Source organism: Pygocentrus nattereri, chromosome 9 (assembly GCF_015220715.1).
Source record: "Pygocentrus nattereri isolate fPygNat1 chromosome 9, fPygNat1.pri, whole genome shotgun sequence".
Lineage (NCBI taxonomy): Eukaryota > Metazoa > Chordata > Actinopteri > Characiformes > Serrasalmidae > Pygocentrus > Pygocentrus nattereri.
In genome coordinates, this window is record NC_051219.1 from 40270414 (window position 1) to 40287204 (window position 16791).

The following is a 16791-nucleotide window of genomic DNA, read 5'->3' on the forward strand; positions in this document are numbered from 1 at the left end:
AGAAACCCACAAATGTGAGAATTTTCTCTGTTAAGAATTATGATAACTATCGCATTATCTTTTAGTTTAATGGCATTTCAATGTATTATGGTCGTTTTCTTCAGAACAACTATTAAAAAATCACTAATAGCATGCTAATGTCTCCCCATTCCACCTTAAACAGTCCAGCTGTTCTGATGCCAGAAGCAGCAGAATGTAACTGCTGCACCATTTAAAGTGGACTGGGAAAATTCGAACAGAAGCTGGTGAACATCTGACTTCAGCTTCATATCACGGAAGAATTAGGGGTGTGATAATAAATAATTGCCCCCCTCTTTGAAGGCATATGATGCCCTAAATGTAACTAAAACCCAGCAGTGAGGAGCTGAACTTTAACCTTCTCTGCTGTCACTACAGACTGGCAGGGTCACCTACAGAGCAGCACTAGTAGCTGTAAATGAAGTGATGTGATTATTATTATTGTCCCATTTTGTTGGGCAAGATTTCAACCACTACCCCTTGTAACTCAGTTCTAAGGGGTTAGAGTGACACTCAAAAGCAAGGGGTAAGGGTAAAAAGAAGAAATGGGACTGGAAGTTTGAAGCCTATTATAGTATCATAGTACGAACAACAAACATAATCAAAATAAGGCTGAACCAAAACTTCCGCCAGGGTAACCACTGTTTGTCTATCCAAAACTCTGGTGATGATTAACCTTAGTCAAAACCTTATCTGCCTGACTCTCTCCTGACATGTAACTATCTAACGTACAGCCTAGATAATCAACTGAATTCTTACCTTCTATTACAGTTTCTCCAAAACTACCTTGAAATTTTTAAAGTTTTTTCCTTATACCAAACAAAACAGATTCTGTTTCTCCAAACAAAGTGATAACCTATTCTCAGACATTCACCTACTGTCAAAAGTTCTTCATTCACTGTACATTCTACAATACACCTGACTTTATGAGAAAACAAAATTGCAGATTCACCTGCATACAAAACAATTCACATTAAAATACAGATTTAAATCATAAATATGTACAAGGAAAAACAGTGGCCCTAAAATGCTTCCTTGGAGAACCCCACAACTAATAGATCTACCAAATGCACAGTACGTCCTACATCCATCTGTTGTTTACATCCTTTTAAATATGAAGCAACATATTTGACGTCATTATCATTAAAACCTATAGCTTTGAACTTGGCCAACAAAATATTGTGGTCAGTAGTATCAAAACCTTTCTGCAGATCCACCATTACCATACCACACAAACTCAGTTATCTGTTTCATTCTTAATAAAATCAAATAAACAAACATGTTTCAGTAGAGTGAGATTTTTTAAAAACAGATTGTAATTCATAAATAAGATTTTGGTCAGTCTAATAACAGTTAACCTGTTCAAAGATAATTTTTTCCATTATCTTTGATAAGGTATTCAATACAGGCCTATAATTTCCTTCATTCAAGTTACATCCCTTTTTATGAAGAGGAATCAATCTTGCTACATTTAACTGATTTGGAAAATCACTGTGCTGAATTGACACATTCATAATATACATAATGCACGAGGAAATGACCTCTGCAGCATCTCTTAGAAATCTAGCAGGAATATTATCATGACCAGATGCTTTAAAACAATTAATGTTCTTGAGCTTCTCCAGCACCACTTCCTCAGACACCAGCCTAAAAGAGAAGCTATGTGTTGTAACACTATATTGTTTATAATAGTCATGAACAGTTCTGTCCCCATACAACCCAGTCTGACCAGGCAGCTTATCCACTAGCCAACCTGCAACTGATGTTAAAAAAAAAGATCTAATCTTTCTTATGTGAGACATCCTTATTTTCAGACTGTCAACTAGCATCACTCCTTAGTAATATTAGCTCTGAGCCTTTTACTATATCCAAATTGATTAAGGTTGTCTGTCATTCCAATATCTTTTCTTTAAAATAGTTATGTTTATTCCCATCAATTTCCTCCTAATTCCTTCTAAAAGTTCACTCTTCACCCATGGTTCAGGTCACTGCTTTATTCTCACATTTCATAGTGGAGCAAGTTTATTTATCACTTCTAAGAACATCACTGCAGTCAGAAAACCTTGTAACTATAGAGGAAAAGGAAAAATATGCTTTACTTTAATGTAAGTCAATGGAACCAGACATTTTTCCAAGTCATTTTGGACTGTTTCTTTAGGTGCACTGCTCATGAAATTAACACACAGTGTAACGGGCAACAGGTATTTTCAAAATATGTCAAAAAATGACACAAATGGAGATATGAGGTTTTGGTCCGACAGCAACGACAATATATTTAAAGCTAACAAGGCTTTGTCCACCTCCATACATTATAATGCCTGTGAGCCTTTTACTCAGACATTCCGCTGATGCTTCCTTTTTAAAGAAATTAGTGTTTTAAGAACTGAGCACACAGTCCTTAATATTTCTTGGGCAAAAAAACAATACAATAACCACTTATTCCACAATGTGTTACACCACTCTTTACTATCCTAAAATTATGTGACACTAAAATAAGTGTAGCTACAGTCTGCATAGAGAAACAAACTCGTTCATTCATGAATCAGTTGATGAAGATCAAACGACAAAAATTCATCCAAGACTTCTATCCAAGTTCAACTTTCCGAACATCAGAGTTAAGATCCCCAAAAATAATCACTTTTGTTTTAACAAAATCTTCACACCTCACACCTAAACTATGTTGCCAAAAGTTTTCACTCATCCATCCACATCATTGAATTCAGGTGTTCCAGTCACTTCCATGCCACAGGTGTATAAAGCCAAGCCCCTAGGCCTGCAGACTGCTTCTACAGACATTAGTGAAAGAATGGGTCGCTCTCAGGAGCTCAGTGAATTCCAGCGTGGTACCGTGATCGGACGCCACCTGTGCAGCAAGCCCAGTTGTGAAATTTCCTCACTACTAAATATTCCACAGTCAACTGTCAGTTGGATTATAACAAAGTGGAAGCGATTGGGAGCGACAGCAGCTCAGCCACAAAGTGGTCGGCCACGTAAAACGACAGAGCGGGGTCAGCGGATGCTGAGGGGCATAGTGCGCAGAGGTCAACGACTTTCTGCAGAGTCAATAACTACAGACCTCCAAACTTCATGTGACCTTCAGATCAGCTCAAGAACAGCGTAGAGAGCTTCATTCAATGGGTTTCCATGGCCAAGCAGCTGCATCCAAGCCTTACATCACTAAGCTCAATGCAAAGTGTCGAATGCAGTGGTGTAAAGCACTGCCACTGGACTCTAGAGCAGTGGAGACGTGTTCTCTAGAGTGACTAATCATGCTTCTCCGTCTGGCAATCTGATGAACGCGTCTGGGTTTGGCGGTTGCCAGGAGAACGGTACTTGTCTGACTGCACTGTGCCTAATTTAAAGTTTGGTGGAGGGGGGATTATGGTATTTGTTTTTTCAGGAGTTGGACTCGGCCCCTTAGTTCCAGTGAAAGGAACTCTTAAAGCTTCAGCACCAAGAGATTCTGGACAATTTCATGCTCCCAACTTTGTGTGAACAGTTTGGGGACGGCCCCTTCCTGTTCCAACATGCCTGTGTACCAGTGCATAAAACAAGGTCCATAAAGACATGGATGAGCGAGTTTGGTGTAGAAGAACTTGACTGGCCTACACAGAGTCCTGACCTCAACCCGATGGAACACCTTTGGAATGAATTAGAGCAGAGACTGTGAGCCAGACCTTCTCATCCAACATCAGTGTCTAACCTCACAAATGTGCTTGTTATAGGTGTGGGCTGACATCATATTAAACCCTATGGATTAAGAATGGGATGTCACTCAAGTTCATATATGTGTGAAGGCAGACAGGTGAATACTTTTGGAAATATAGTGTAACTAGAGGTGGGCAATATGGCAAAAATATAATATTGTGATACTTTAAGTAATTTTTGTGACAATTTTTTCAAAATCTGTTCAGTTGGAACAAAGAAAAAAGAAGCAGTACTGCTGCATTTTAAAAAATACTATCAAAAACTGTGAATACAATGAGTTTATTCAATATTTGCCATGCTGTGTTACCTTAATCCAGTTAAACGACATTAATTTTGCCCTATAGCGAAACATACAGCTGGTCAGTGTTCTACAAGTACTGATGATATACCTGATATGTGGAGAAAAGCATAATTTATTGTATTGTGACAGAATTATTTACAATAACAATACATATTGTTATACTGCCCGGCACCGTATATAACCATTGCCTTTACTATACAACTTGTACTGTCCCTGCCTAAAAAGCAATTCAGACTGAAACACTGTGTATAACTTCAGCAGAGTGATGGATACATATATATATATATATATATATATATATATATATATATATATATATATATATATATATATATATATATATATATATATATATATATATACAAATGCTTTGTTTTTTTGTGACAAATTTAAAATGGGCTGTTGTAGCAGCTTAATATCAATGCATGGACTGTACAGACTGGAGAGTGAAAGATACATTTTGACACTTCAAACATAAGGGGAGGATAATCAGAAATGCAACTGCTTTTTAATTTCCACTATTTTCTGGTTGATTAGATGATAACACGACATTGGCATCTGCACAAGTACATCTGTGAGGTGAAGCAATGTATTGTTTTGCATTGTGCTATATCTGTCTTACATATTGTGTATTGTGTGTGACAGTACTGTGAGTGTATTTAGAACTTCTTCAGTCTATTCTTGTTTATCTCTCTATGGTCATGTTTGTCACACCTTTTACTTGTCCTGTATGAGCTGGGCCTATTCTTGGCATCAGGCCAGCTATAACGTAATCCATTGCAAATATATTTTTTAAAGTTGCTTGGCTCCACACACGCCATCTCGTCTCCAGCCTTTTTATTTTGTTCTGTTTTAAAACATCAGTTTATAAAAAGGTACCAATATGTCCTTCTGTTAAGAAAAACATTTAACATAAACAATTATTTGCCCCATTAGGCCTTAAAACCACTGGTGTACCTTTGAGGGGCCATTTACTTTGTTTGTACCTTGATGAATGAAAAATACACCAGCACAGAACCTTTAACTCTGACAGTGTTAGAGCAGCTTTATATAGCATGTGTGTTCACAGTTCTACATATAAGCATTGCCTTTACTAAAAAAACCTCAAAGAACCACCTTTTTTATAGGTTTACTTTAATATACCTTAGAACACACTGTACCATTTTACTACATAGCACATTCTCCCACAGTCATACTGTCCTGTATATGACATTATCCTATAATACTAATAATCAAGACTCTTCTCTGTCCTGGCACCCAGGCGGTGGAACGAACCTTGACAGGTTGCCTGAACAACGACTCTCGTGGTCTTCAAACGCAGACTGAACACACATCTCTCTTACAGCACTTGAGTGAGCACTAATAGAAGTAATTATTGAAATGTATTGCACTTATACTATATCTAATTCTGTATCTTTGTCTCTAGATATCAAAACAGGCTTTTGCTTCTAGCAGTATCTGAGCTCAGGGGTCATTTTTTACTCTAACCTATTTGTACTTACTCTTAAACTCTATGGGTTTGTTTCTGTTTGGGGTACATTTCCACGGCTGTGTAGCTAAAATCACAACACTTCACTTTCCGTCCTCAGAATACAAGTACTGAGAATGCGTATTTAATTTCATATAAAAATGAAGTGTATGCGGTACAAGTCAGTATGTATAATATACAGTCGTGTTAAAAAATTAGGACACCCTATGAAATCCTGTATATTTAACATATTTGGACATGTGGATATTTAATATAAATTTTAACAATACTGTGGGATCCAAGTAATATGACTAAACATTTAAAAATTAAGAAAGGCCTTTTTACAATTTTCTGTAAAATGCCATGTAAAAAGAATGCAATTTCTGGTGAGGCATAAATTCGGACACCCCTACATATATTATACATATAGTTAAGATCTCACACAGGTGTATCACATCAGGTGCACATGATCAGAACATCGTTACCCAGCATTGTGAATGAGGCTCGCTCTATTTAAACCTCAGAAAATTACTTTGGTGTTTCCCTGACTGTTGAAGTGAGAGTGAGCGCCATGGTGAGATCCAAAGAGCTGTCTGAGGCCCTCACAAAGAAGATTGTGGCTGTTTATGAGTCTGGTAAGGGATTCAAAAAGATCTCAAAAGAATTGACATCAGCCATTCCACCATCCGGAAAATTGTTTACAAGTGGAGGACATTCAAAACAATTGCAACCGTGCCCAGGTCTGGCCATCCAAGCAAGTTCACCCCCAGAGCAGACCGTAGGGCAACACTAGTTATTAGAGGGCAGGGTGTCCTACCTTTTTCCTCCATTATAATACACATTTTTGTTCATATCTTTTGTTTCATGAGCAAAACAATGTTAATTTTTGTTTAATTGCAATTAAATCACTTTCTTTTCCAGAAATAAATGAAAACAAGATTGGACATTGATATGTAAACATTTCATAATAAAGAGCTGACTATTTAATGGGGTGTCCAAATTTTTTCACATGACTCATTCATATATATATACTTATTCATATATATATATACAAAGCCTGAGTAGACTGATAAATCAATGTGATCAGTTGTTAATCTCAGCATTACTGAGCTCTGCTAAAGCCTGAGTAGACTGATAAATCAATGTGGTCAGTTATTAATCTCAGTGTTACTGAGCTCTGCTAAAGTCTGAGTAGACTGATAAATCAATGTGGTCAGTTATTAATCTCAGCATTACTGAGCTCTGCTAAAGCCTGAGTAGACTGATAAATCAATGTGGTCAGTTATTAATCTCAGTGTTACTGAGCTCTGCTAAAGTCTGAGTAGACTGATAAATCAATGTGGTCAGTTATTAATCTCAGTGTTACTGAGCTCTGCTAAAGCCTGAGTAGACTGATAAATCAATGTGGTCAGTTATTAATCTCAGTGTTACTGAGCTCTGCTAAAGCCTGAGTAGACTGATGAATCAATGTGGTCAGTTATTAATCTTAGCGTTACTGAGCTCTGCTAAAGCCTGAGTAGACTGATAAATCAATGTGGTCAGTTATTAATCTTAGCATTACTGAGCTCTGCTAAAGTCTGAGTAGACTGATAAATCAATGTGATCAGTTATTAATCTCAGCGTTACTGAGCTCTGCTAAAGCCTGAGTAGACTGATAAATCAATGTGGTCAGTTATTAATCTTAGCATTACTGAGCTCTGCTAAAGCCTCAGTAGACTGATAAATCAATGTGGTCAGTTATTAATCTCAGTGTTACTGAGCTCTGCTAAAGCCTGAGTAGACTGATATATCAATGTGATCAGTTATTAATCTCAATGTTACTGAGCTCTGCTAAAGCCTGAGTAGACTGATAAATCAATGTGATGATCAGTTATTAATCTCAGTGTTACTGAGCTCTGCTAAAGCCTGAGTAGACTGATAAATCAATGTGATCAGTTATTAATCTCAATGTTACTGAGCTCTGCTAAAGCCTGAGTAGACTGATAAATCAATGTGATCAGTTATTAATCTCAGCATTACTGAGCTCTGCTAAAGCCTGAGTAGACTGATAAATCAATGTGATCGGTTATTAATCTCAATGTTACTGAGCTCTGCTAAAGCCTGAGTAGACTGATAAATCAATGTGGTCAGTTATTAATCTCAGTGTTACTGAGCTCTGCTAAAGCCTGAGTAGACTGATAAATCAATGTGGTCAGTTATTAATCTCAGTGTTACTGAGCTCTGCTAAAGCCTGAGTAGACTGATAAACCAATGTGGTCAGTTATTAATCTCAGTGTTACTGAGCTCTGCTAAAGCCTGAGTAGACTGATAAATCAATGTGATCAGTTATTAATCTCAGTGTTACTGAGCTCTGCTAAAGCCTGAGTAGACTGATAAATCAATGTGATCAGTTATTAATCTCAGCGTTACTGAGCTCTGCTAAAGCCTGAGTAGACTGATAAATCAATGTGGTCAGTTATTAATCTCAGCGTTACTGAGCTCTGCTAAAGCCTGAGTAGACTGATAAATCAATGTGGTCAGTTATTAATCTCAGTATTACTGATCTCTGCTAAAGCCTGAGTAGACTGATAAATCAATGTGATCAGTTATTAATCTCAGTGTTACTGAGCTCTGCTAAAGCCTGAGTAGACTGATAAATCAATGTGGTCAGTTATTAATCTCAGTGTTACTCAGCTATTTCGAGGGATGTTCACAAAGGTTTTCCCAAGATGTTTTATAAACATATTGTGTATATATTGTACTGGAATATAAGATTCAGCATTTATCCATCACTTTTTCAGAGTTTTATGCCCAGCCCTGCTGGCCACTTACACTTGCTTGTTTGGGCAACACCAACTTCCTTTTTCGACCGGTTTTCTGTTATAAAACATCTTGAGCAACTAAGAGAAGATCTCTTTACTCACGGCTGCGCGTCCACCACCTCTCCTCCTTGCTCCAGGTAGTTAAAAGGGACAATGCCGGTGGCCAGCACGTTCCCATAGCGGTCAACCTTATTGGCCGTCCACCAGTCTCCACTGCGCTTAACTATCCTGAACCTGTCTCCAGGCTGGAAGGAAAGCTCCTCTTCAGCCCGAGCTTCAAATCCCCACAGCGCCGTGTACACATCACCATCACCCGCGTCATTAGGAGTGAGAACATCCCGCTCTTTGTCTTCCCTCTCCGGCTTGGATTGCTCAGACGCACCGCTGTATTCGTTTTTCACAGCGGGCTCCACGTCCCTGCGCTTGTCAAAGCACCTGTCCAACAGCTCGGAGAGCCAGGAGCACGGGCAGCACTCCCCCATGTGGTCGAGGTGCAGCCCGGGGCCGGGCAGGTTCTTCTCCCTCAGGAATGCGAAGAGCGCGTCTGACAGCGAGGAGCGAGCAGAGCGACTGTGACGGGAAAAGACGCAAACTTCCTCCTTTCTACCCCGCCTTTCTGCACAGCCCTCACTCCGCGAAGAGGGAAGGAACCACTCCGTCCAGCCAGCTCAGCCACATCTGCTCATTTACACTCTTGGAAAGTTGGTTACTGAGCTCAAAGGTTCTTTAGTAAAGGCAATGGTTCTATATAGAAGCACGAGCACTCAAAGAACCACTGTCATGCTTATATAGTTCCTTGCATGGTAAAATGGTTCTTCAGAATGATGGAAAACGGAGAATGTGTTGTTTATGGTTTTATTACGTAACCTTTACAAAAATCAGTCTAGCTTGACATTGTAACGACACAAGAACCCTTTTTGGTGCTACATAGAACCCTTTTCAAAAAGGTTCTTTATAGAATCATGCAATAGATTCTCCATCAATCTGAAGAAGCATTTCATGATGCAAAAACCCGTCAAGCACACAAAGGGGTTTTCTGAGCGTTCATGGTTCTATATACAACCATTCTCTTTATTAAAGAACCCTTGAAGAACCATCTTATTTTAAGAGTGTCACGATAGAAGAACCATTTTTCGTGCTATGTAGTACCCTTTTCAGAAAGGTTCTGTATAGAAGCATGTACAACATTCTCCATCAATCCAAAGAGTGATTTCACCATGCAAAGCACCATATCATGCAAATGGTTCCTGGAGTGTTCATGGCTGTCTTTATTTAAGAACCCTTGAAAAAGCATCTTTTTAGAGAGGGTACATATATACCCTTTATATATATATATATATATATATATATATATGTGTGTGTGTGTGTGTGTGTGTGTGTGTGTGTGTATGTATATATACATATATATATATATATATATATATGTGTGTGTGTGTGTGTGTGTGTGTGTGTATATGCGCATATATATATATATATATATATATATATATATATATATATATATAAATAATCTTTTACTCTCACTTTGCTCTGTTCAGTGGCTCACAGTTAGTGTCCTTCTTGTGTTAAAAAGCCAACATCATTGATCCTTTCTAGTATTTAACTTAGACCAAGTTTTGGTAGCTGCTTTTACTACTACACGAGTCAACTGGACACTGAAGTAAAAGCATTTACTTGAGTGTGGTTTTGGGATGGTTTAACGCTGTCTGAGCAAAACTGCTGACCACACTAGAGCAGCACCAAAGCTGGTAAATAGCACAGGACCTCTGTTCAAGGTATGACCAAATTAAAATATACAGCGCACTTGAATACATTAACATCATGTAAACCTGCAGCTTTCTTATACACGACACAAACACGTACGTTCAAAAAATATTTTATTTTTTAAAATATCTGTCATGGTGCATAATGCATTCATCCCCCTCCTGTAACCAATCGGAAGACGGGATCACAGAAATGATTTCTGTGAAACATGAAAATCACGAGGCATCCAAATGAAGCACAGGAGAATTCTTATGGCTCTCGCTTTTCAAACACAGTATAAGTGCTTAGAGTGCATATCTGAAAAATTTGCAAGCAAGTCTTTTTCTCTTTTTTTGCAGCAGAGACTCAACAGATCCTAAATGAATCTCCAGAAATGCCCCATTCAGTGTAACAGTCTTAAATGTGCCTTTGTTGGCTCCTTCGTTCAGCGAGATGAAGTCCACAGTTGGCAGGTGAATCATTGGTAAAACACTCAACTGAAAGTAGGTACTAGATCCTCCTGCTTATAGAACGCAGTACAAAAATCCACAGTGCCGTCACCAACAACCGAGCAGGGCACAGCTGTTGCTCAGGGAGGAGAACATGGCACTGTATAACGAAGCTCTTGTTTCTGCTTTTCTGTGCCACTTCTTCTCTTTAATCTCTCTCACAGGAAGAGTCATTATTGCACACCATGTAATACAGTACAATTTACAAAAACATCATGTGCAAATACAGAGGGATAAAAATAGTTTTGGCTAGAAGGGACCACAAAATTGACATCTCAGTTACCTTTAGTAACGTCAGTACCTTTAGCACTTCTGAAGTCTGTTGCACCTCCTGTTGTGCATTCCTCCATTTCCAATCTCTTCTGCGGACTTGGAGGACTGGTATGGCTCTGGTTCTACACCTCAATGGTCTTGTAGTAGATCCTGGAGTAGATTTTATCTAGCTGGCTGTGCAGGGCGTGGAAGGAGGGCCGTTTGGAGCTCTCTGGAGTCCAGCACTCCAGCATCATGCGGTAGATATTGGGAGGACAGCGGCTTGGACTTGGCAACCTGTACCCTGATGCTAAAATCTCTAACACCTCCTTGTTGGTCTTTCCTGAAGAAGTAGAAAAATTAGAGTGGAGTCTGAGGACAGACATAAGCCGACATACAACAAACAGTAGTGTTTCTAAGCTGATGAGCAAGTTAGGATCACTAATTTGATTTTTAGACCACATTGTCTGTCGTAAGCCTTGGGTTCACAACACGACTATTAAAGTCTGAGCAGTTTATAAAAGACTGAGCGTCTCAGATTAACTGACGTTTTGTTTTTTGTGGGCGAAAGAAACATTGGGGATCACACACTGATCAATTAGGGATCACACACTACTCAACTTTTCAGCTGCTGCTGAACCAAATGGAAGTCACTCAATTTGCATGATCTCATGCGAGCTCTCACAAACTTACGTGTTCTCCTGTTACTAGGAGACCCAAATAAACAAAAGTGGAGCTGCTTGCTGCTGTTTTCTCTGCTGCTTCTGCTGATGCAGTAAAAAGCTGCAGGCAAACATGTTTAAAGGAGGCTCATTGATTTAAAAATGTGATCAGTGTGGTTTTAGAGTTTTAAACGTACAACCCCAATTCCAATGAAGTACCACATTCTGCACGTGTTCCAACAGCGTGGCTTCATAGTAAAAGAGTGCGGGTACTAGACTGGCCTGCCTGCAGTCCAGACCTGTCTCCCATTGAAAATGTGTGGAGCATTATGAAGCGCAAAATACGACAACGGAGACCCCGGACTGCTGAGCAACTGAAGTTGTACATCAAGCAAGAATGGGAAAGAATTCCACCTACAAAGCTTCAACAATTAGTGTCCTCAGTTCCCAAACGCTTACTGAGTGTTGTTAAAAGGAAAGGTGATGTAACACAGTGGTAAACACGCCTCTGTCCCAACTTCTTTGGTACGTGTTGCAGGCATCAAATTCAAAATGAGTGAATATTTGCAAAAAACAATAAAGTTTATCCATTTGAACATTAAATATCTTGTCTTTGTAGTGTATTCAATTGAATATAGGTTGAAAAGGATTTGTAAATCATGGTAATCTGTCTTTATTTATGTTTTATACAACGTCCAACTTCATTGGAATTGGGGTTGTACATAAACTCTATTGTGCTTGTGTCTTAAACTCATCTCATTAAAAAGCTTCACCCCACATGTGAGAGACTTTTCACCATTTTTCTTTCTTTACTTACTGTATTTTCTTCTTGCACGCTCTGTTTTCATTGGCTGTTGCAGGAATCCATTCAGATTGAGTTGTTGGGCAGTTTACACTAGATTATGCTTATATTCGGGTCGAAAAAATCAAGCATGTTTGATAAACTGCAACTGGTCTGAAACGCAGTCGGGAGGCCAAAAATCAGAGTCTGCGTCCTTCACACACGACTTGACTCTCCCTAACTATCGACTCCGACTGACCAGTCTCTGCAGATCTGACTAGACTAGACTAGAGCTGACCAGCACAGAAGACTGAAGATCGGGGCTAAAATCGAGGTAAAAGTTGTGTAGTGTAACGGCTTTAACATGTTCTGATCTTGTGTTAGGCCAAGATTAGAACATGTTAAATGAGCAGGGCATGAATCAAATATTACATGATACATAAAGATGAAGCAGGTCAGACTCATACCTTCATAGGGCATCTTGCCCCTTGACATCATCTCGTAAAGCAGCACTCCGAAGGACCAAACGTCAGATTTAACAGAGAAGCGCTGGTGTAGAGCTGCCTCTGGAGCTGTCCATCGCACTGGGATCTTAGTGTTCTTACTGGCCGTGTACACGCTGTCCTACAAACATGCATACAGAATCCTGTTTATATATTTATACCTACACTTCTTTGGAAAAAAGAAAGATTTGACATGGTGTATAAACACTGTTAAAAGTTTTAAAATGTACCATTTAGTCTTAAGACAAATATATAAAAGCTAAGCTGCAAATCAGCCTGTTTATGATGTCATGAAAACCAAACCATTTAAATATATCTGCCTGTTTAGCAGTTTATCTAACCCCTATTGATGCTGAAGGATAAGGAGTTTTTTAGCCAGTACTGCTTTTTGAATGAGCCACAGAACAGGGCAGCCAATCAAAATCGAGCTTATTTATATACACTAGTCTTAAAGGCAAGTTAACAAGGCAACCGGTTTAATTTCAAGGGCTACAGAAAGGATGGGAGATGGTTGTGTAAAAATTAAATACTACTGTTTTTGTACCACAAAACCACAAAATTGTTTAGCCTAAGGGCTCATGTGAGAATAATATATACTGTATGTACATAAAAAACAGTTGCTTGTGACTGTCAACTATGAATGTAAGTTACAGGATTGTGTAAAAGTCTGAGACCTCCGTTCATTTCTTTCATTTCCAGTCAAAACATTGTACGAGCTATTCATTTTCAGGAGACGTTTAGAGGAGATTAGAGATAATCTACTTGCATAAAGGAAAACAAGTGAACAAACAGGAAGTTTCCAAAAATGAAGTTCATAAAATGATTAAAAAAGAGAGAAATCCAGGCGCCTAACAAAAGAGGAAGACACCAAAACCGTCACTATCAGATAAACAATACTTAAAGGTTTCAGATCTGAAAAATTCACTGGTGTTTCTGTCCATCCTTCCACTGTGAGACGACAACTTAACACTAAGAGTCTGAACGGATGTGCAGCTGCCATTGTTGAGAAAGGGAATAGACAAAAAGGAAGATATCAAACCACAAAGCTGGTGGTGTTCTCAGAACAATGGACTGAGCACTCCAGAGTCCAGACCTTAACATCCTTGAATGTGTTTGGATTACTTGGATCGTGAGAAGCAGAAAATGCAGCCAACTTTTAAGACTGAACTGTGAAGGTGTGTAAAAACGGAAAGAAAGTGAAAACAATGTAGGTTGAAAATTTTTATATTTAAATGTTGAAACTTCGACCTTTTTGTTAAATATATCCTTTTTGTTTTCTTTCCTGATACATGAAAAGGAACCATGACCCTATCTGGACTAAGCGGTTAACGGCGATGATGATGATGATGACGATGATACTTAAAAAGGAATAACTCGTTTTTAATGGCTATTTTGACTGAAAATCAAATAAATGGAGGCTTGTCTCTGACTACTGCACAGTACTGTATTACAGGTTTATAATCCAAAAATTTTAATTATGACCAGAAAAGGACAGAATTCTCTGCTCTGCTGCTTTATGTCCAGGGGTGATTTGTTGGGATGGTTAGTTCACTCATACTCTTTACCTTTATGATGCGAGCCAGGCCAAAATCAGCCACTTTACACTCCAGTTCACTTCCAACAAGGATGTTTCGAGCAGCCAGGTCTCGATGAACAATGTGTCGGTCTTCCAAGTAGGCCATGCCCTCTGCTACCTGACAGGCCATGTATATGAGATGAGCTGAGGTCAAAACCTGACCCTCTGGAGCTACAGAACAGAGAGAAACAGAGAAAAGTTACTCTCATAAAGGAATGTGTAGTTACAGGGTTGAGGCCTAAAACATACTTCAAATGCCAGAGTTCATGTTTGTTAATGTAAAAAAATAATGTAATAAAAACATAACACAACAGATTTTGAGCTAGATTTAAAATTATAGTTAGACTTAATAATAATAATAAAATAATATTTTTTAAAAATATCAATACTATAAAAATGCTATATAATATACTATAAAAATAATATATAAAATACGATACAAATTTTATAAAAACATTTTTGACATAAGGTGTGCACTTAAAGTGGGATTAAAAGAAAAACAGCACAGTAAAAATAAGCCATTCAGATCTTTTAAAGTGTTAACTGATATACTAAAGTCACAAAAGGATGATGATGACAACAACAACAGCGACATAATAATAATAATAATAATAATAATAATAATAATAATAATGACAACAATAATAAAAATGATAACTTTTAAAAAGGAAGTTTTAAGCTGCATCTTAGCTTTGTTTTTTATTGGAAATTTTCAACTGGAAAGGAATTCTTAAGATTTAGAGCGCAAATCAGAGGGCACACAAACTTTCTTTATATTGACCTTCACACTGGACTTCTAACACAATATTCAGTCACACTGAAATGAAGTGCAAGGAAAACTATTAAAAGAATAGAAAAATGTAAAGAAAAAAAGAAAAAGAGACTAGAAAAAAAGACTTAGTAGCAAAGAGACAGTAAAATAGGTGAGAGAATGCTTCAGCGTTTAAGTCAGAACTTCGGCTGCTGTGTTGTGCACTGGTTGCAGTCCCTCTATTATATTTTAAACAGTCCAGTACAGAGAGCACAAGTAGCAGTGAGAGAAAACAAACGAGGCAACGTCTTAGAGTAATACAGGCTAAGTCAGCATTTAAAACTCACACTGTGCAAGAAGGTCGGTTCATAAGTCTGTTTAAACACATGGTCACTGACAAAACTCAGGTCAGTGCCTGCAGAAGCATTCAGTTAATATATCTCCTTACTTGCTTTCAGAAAGTTGTGAATGGAAAATGAAAGTCAACGATAGCTAGACCCACCACAGAGACGGCACATCAAGAACTACATCAGATTAAGCTAATGATAAATCAAAAATTCAGCCTCAGTAATAGCTGACGTATTAATCCAAAATCACAGCAGCGGAGAACAGGCCAGTGTTTTACCCCAAAAATCAATATCAGGGCTGATATAAAGAAGAGTGTTCTAAAGATTTATAGAGCCTGATAAATGAGGAATAGCAAGAGCCACACAGAACGTATGCTTTCACCATGGAGCTGAAGGACACTGTTTGCCAACAAATAGCCCTCACTTCACTCTCAGGCTAGAGGAAAAAGCCACGATATAACTCACTTAAATTTTTCACCTCACCACCGTGAAGTACTAACACTGTGGGAGTAGCTGATTATTCTGCTTATGCCCGACTTTCTTGTGGCCAGCTAAACCAGTTGCGAGTCAAAAATGTTGCAGGAATGTGTTTTGTATGTGCTTATAGTGGCATGCAGCAAAAAAATGTGATTGGTTAAAAAAAAAAGAGAAAAAATCTTTTTGTATATAATGAGCATGAAATTTATTGTGCTTTATTTGTAACACCACTTTAACAACAGAACAAAAAAGGGCAGTCGTGGGCTGGAGGTTAGGGAAATGGTCCTGTGACCAGAAGATTGCCCGTTCGATCCCCACATGACTGAGGGGTGTCCTTGAGCAAGACACCTAACTCCCAATTGCTCCCCGGGTGCCGTGGGTAGGGCTGCCCGCTGCTCTGGGCAAGTGTGTGTGTGTGTGTGTGTATGTGGTGTTTCACGTCATGGATGAGTTAAACGCAGAGGTGGAATTCCCCATTTGTTGGATTAAAAAAAGTATCATTTCACTGAGATACAGTCGTATGTTGTAAAGTTTGAACACCTCTGGTCAAATGACATGCTTTGTGAAAATAACACTCACACTACAGAGAACACTTTCCAGTTATTTGCTGAGTTAAAAACATTGGAAAGAAATAAAATATAAATGATTAAATGTGCTATAACCTGCACAGGTCACATTTTATGTTTCATTTTTTCCAATATGTTAAATTCAGCAATAAACATATGACTGTACATGACATACAGTTGCAAATTTTAAAAGTATTACTAATAAGTAACAGTAGTATTTTTGGTCGATCACTTATGCTTATCCCTGATTCTCACTGCACATGGGATTGAGTTTGGCAACATTAGCTTAGCACCTTGTTAATTACGCGATGACCAACCAAGGCACCAT

General features: G+C 38.4%; 2 protein-coding genes across 2 annotated transcripts in view; both read right to left on the reverse strand.

Moving 5' to 3' along the window:
• The window catches only part of ptk6b (PTK6 protein tyrosine kinase 6b), a 22470-nt gene extending 13620 nt beyond the window's left edge, over positions 1-8850 (reverse strand). Inside the window, exon 1 of the mRNA XM_017710908.2 lies at positions 8399-8850. Within this exon, the coding sequence (XP_017566397.1) occupies positions 8399-8778 (380 nt within the window). The 5' untranslated portion in view covers positions 8779-8850. The remainder of the gene's footprint in view (positions 1-8398) is intronic.
• A 1306-nt stretch (positions 8851-10156) lies between these two features.
• The window catches only part of zgc:194282 (tyrosine-protein kinase Srms), a 29019-nt gene continuing 22384 nt past the window's right edge, over positions 10157-16791 (reverse strand). The window contains exons 6-8 of the mRNA XM_017710909.2: positions 14312-14493; positions 12711-12867; positions 10157-11143 (exon numbers count right to left, since the gene is read on the reverse strand). Of these exons, the coding sequence (XP_017566398.1) occupies positions 10944-11143; positions 12711-12867; positions 14312-14493 (539 nt within the window). The 3' untranslated portion in view covers positions 10157-10943. The remainder of the gene's footprint in view (positions 11144-12710; positions 12868-14311; positions 14494-16791) is intronic.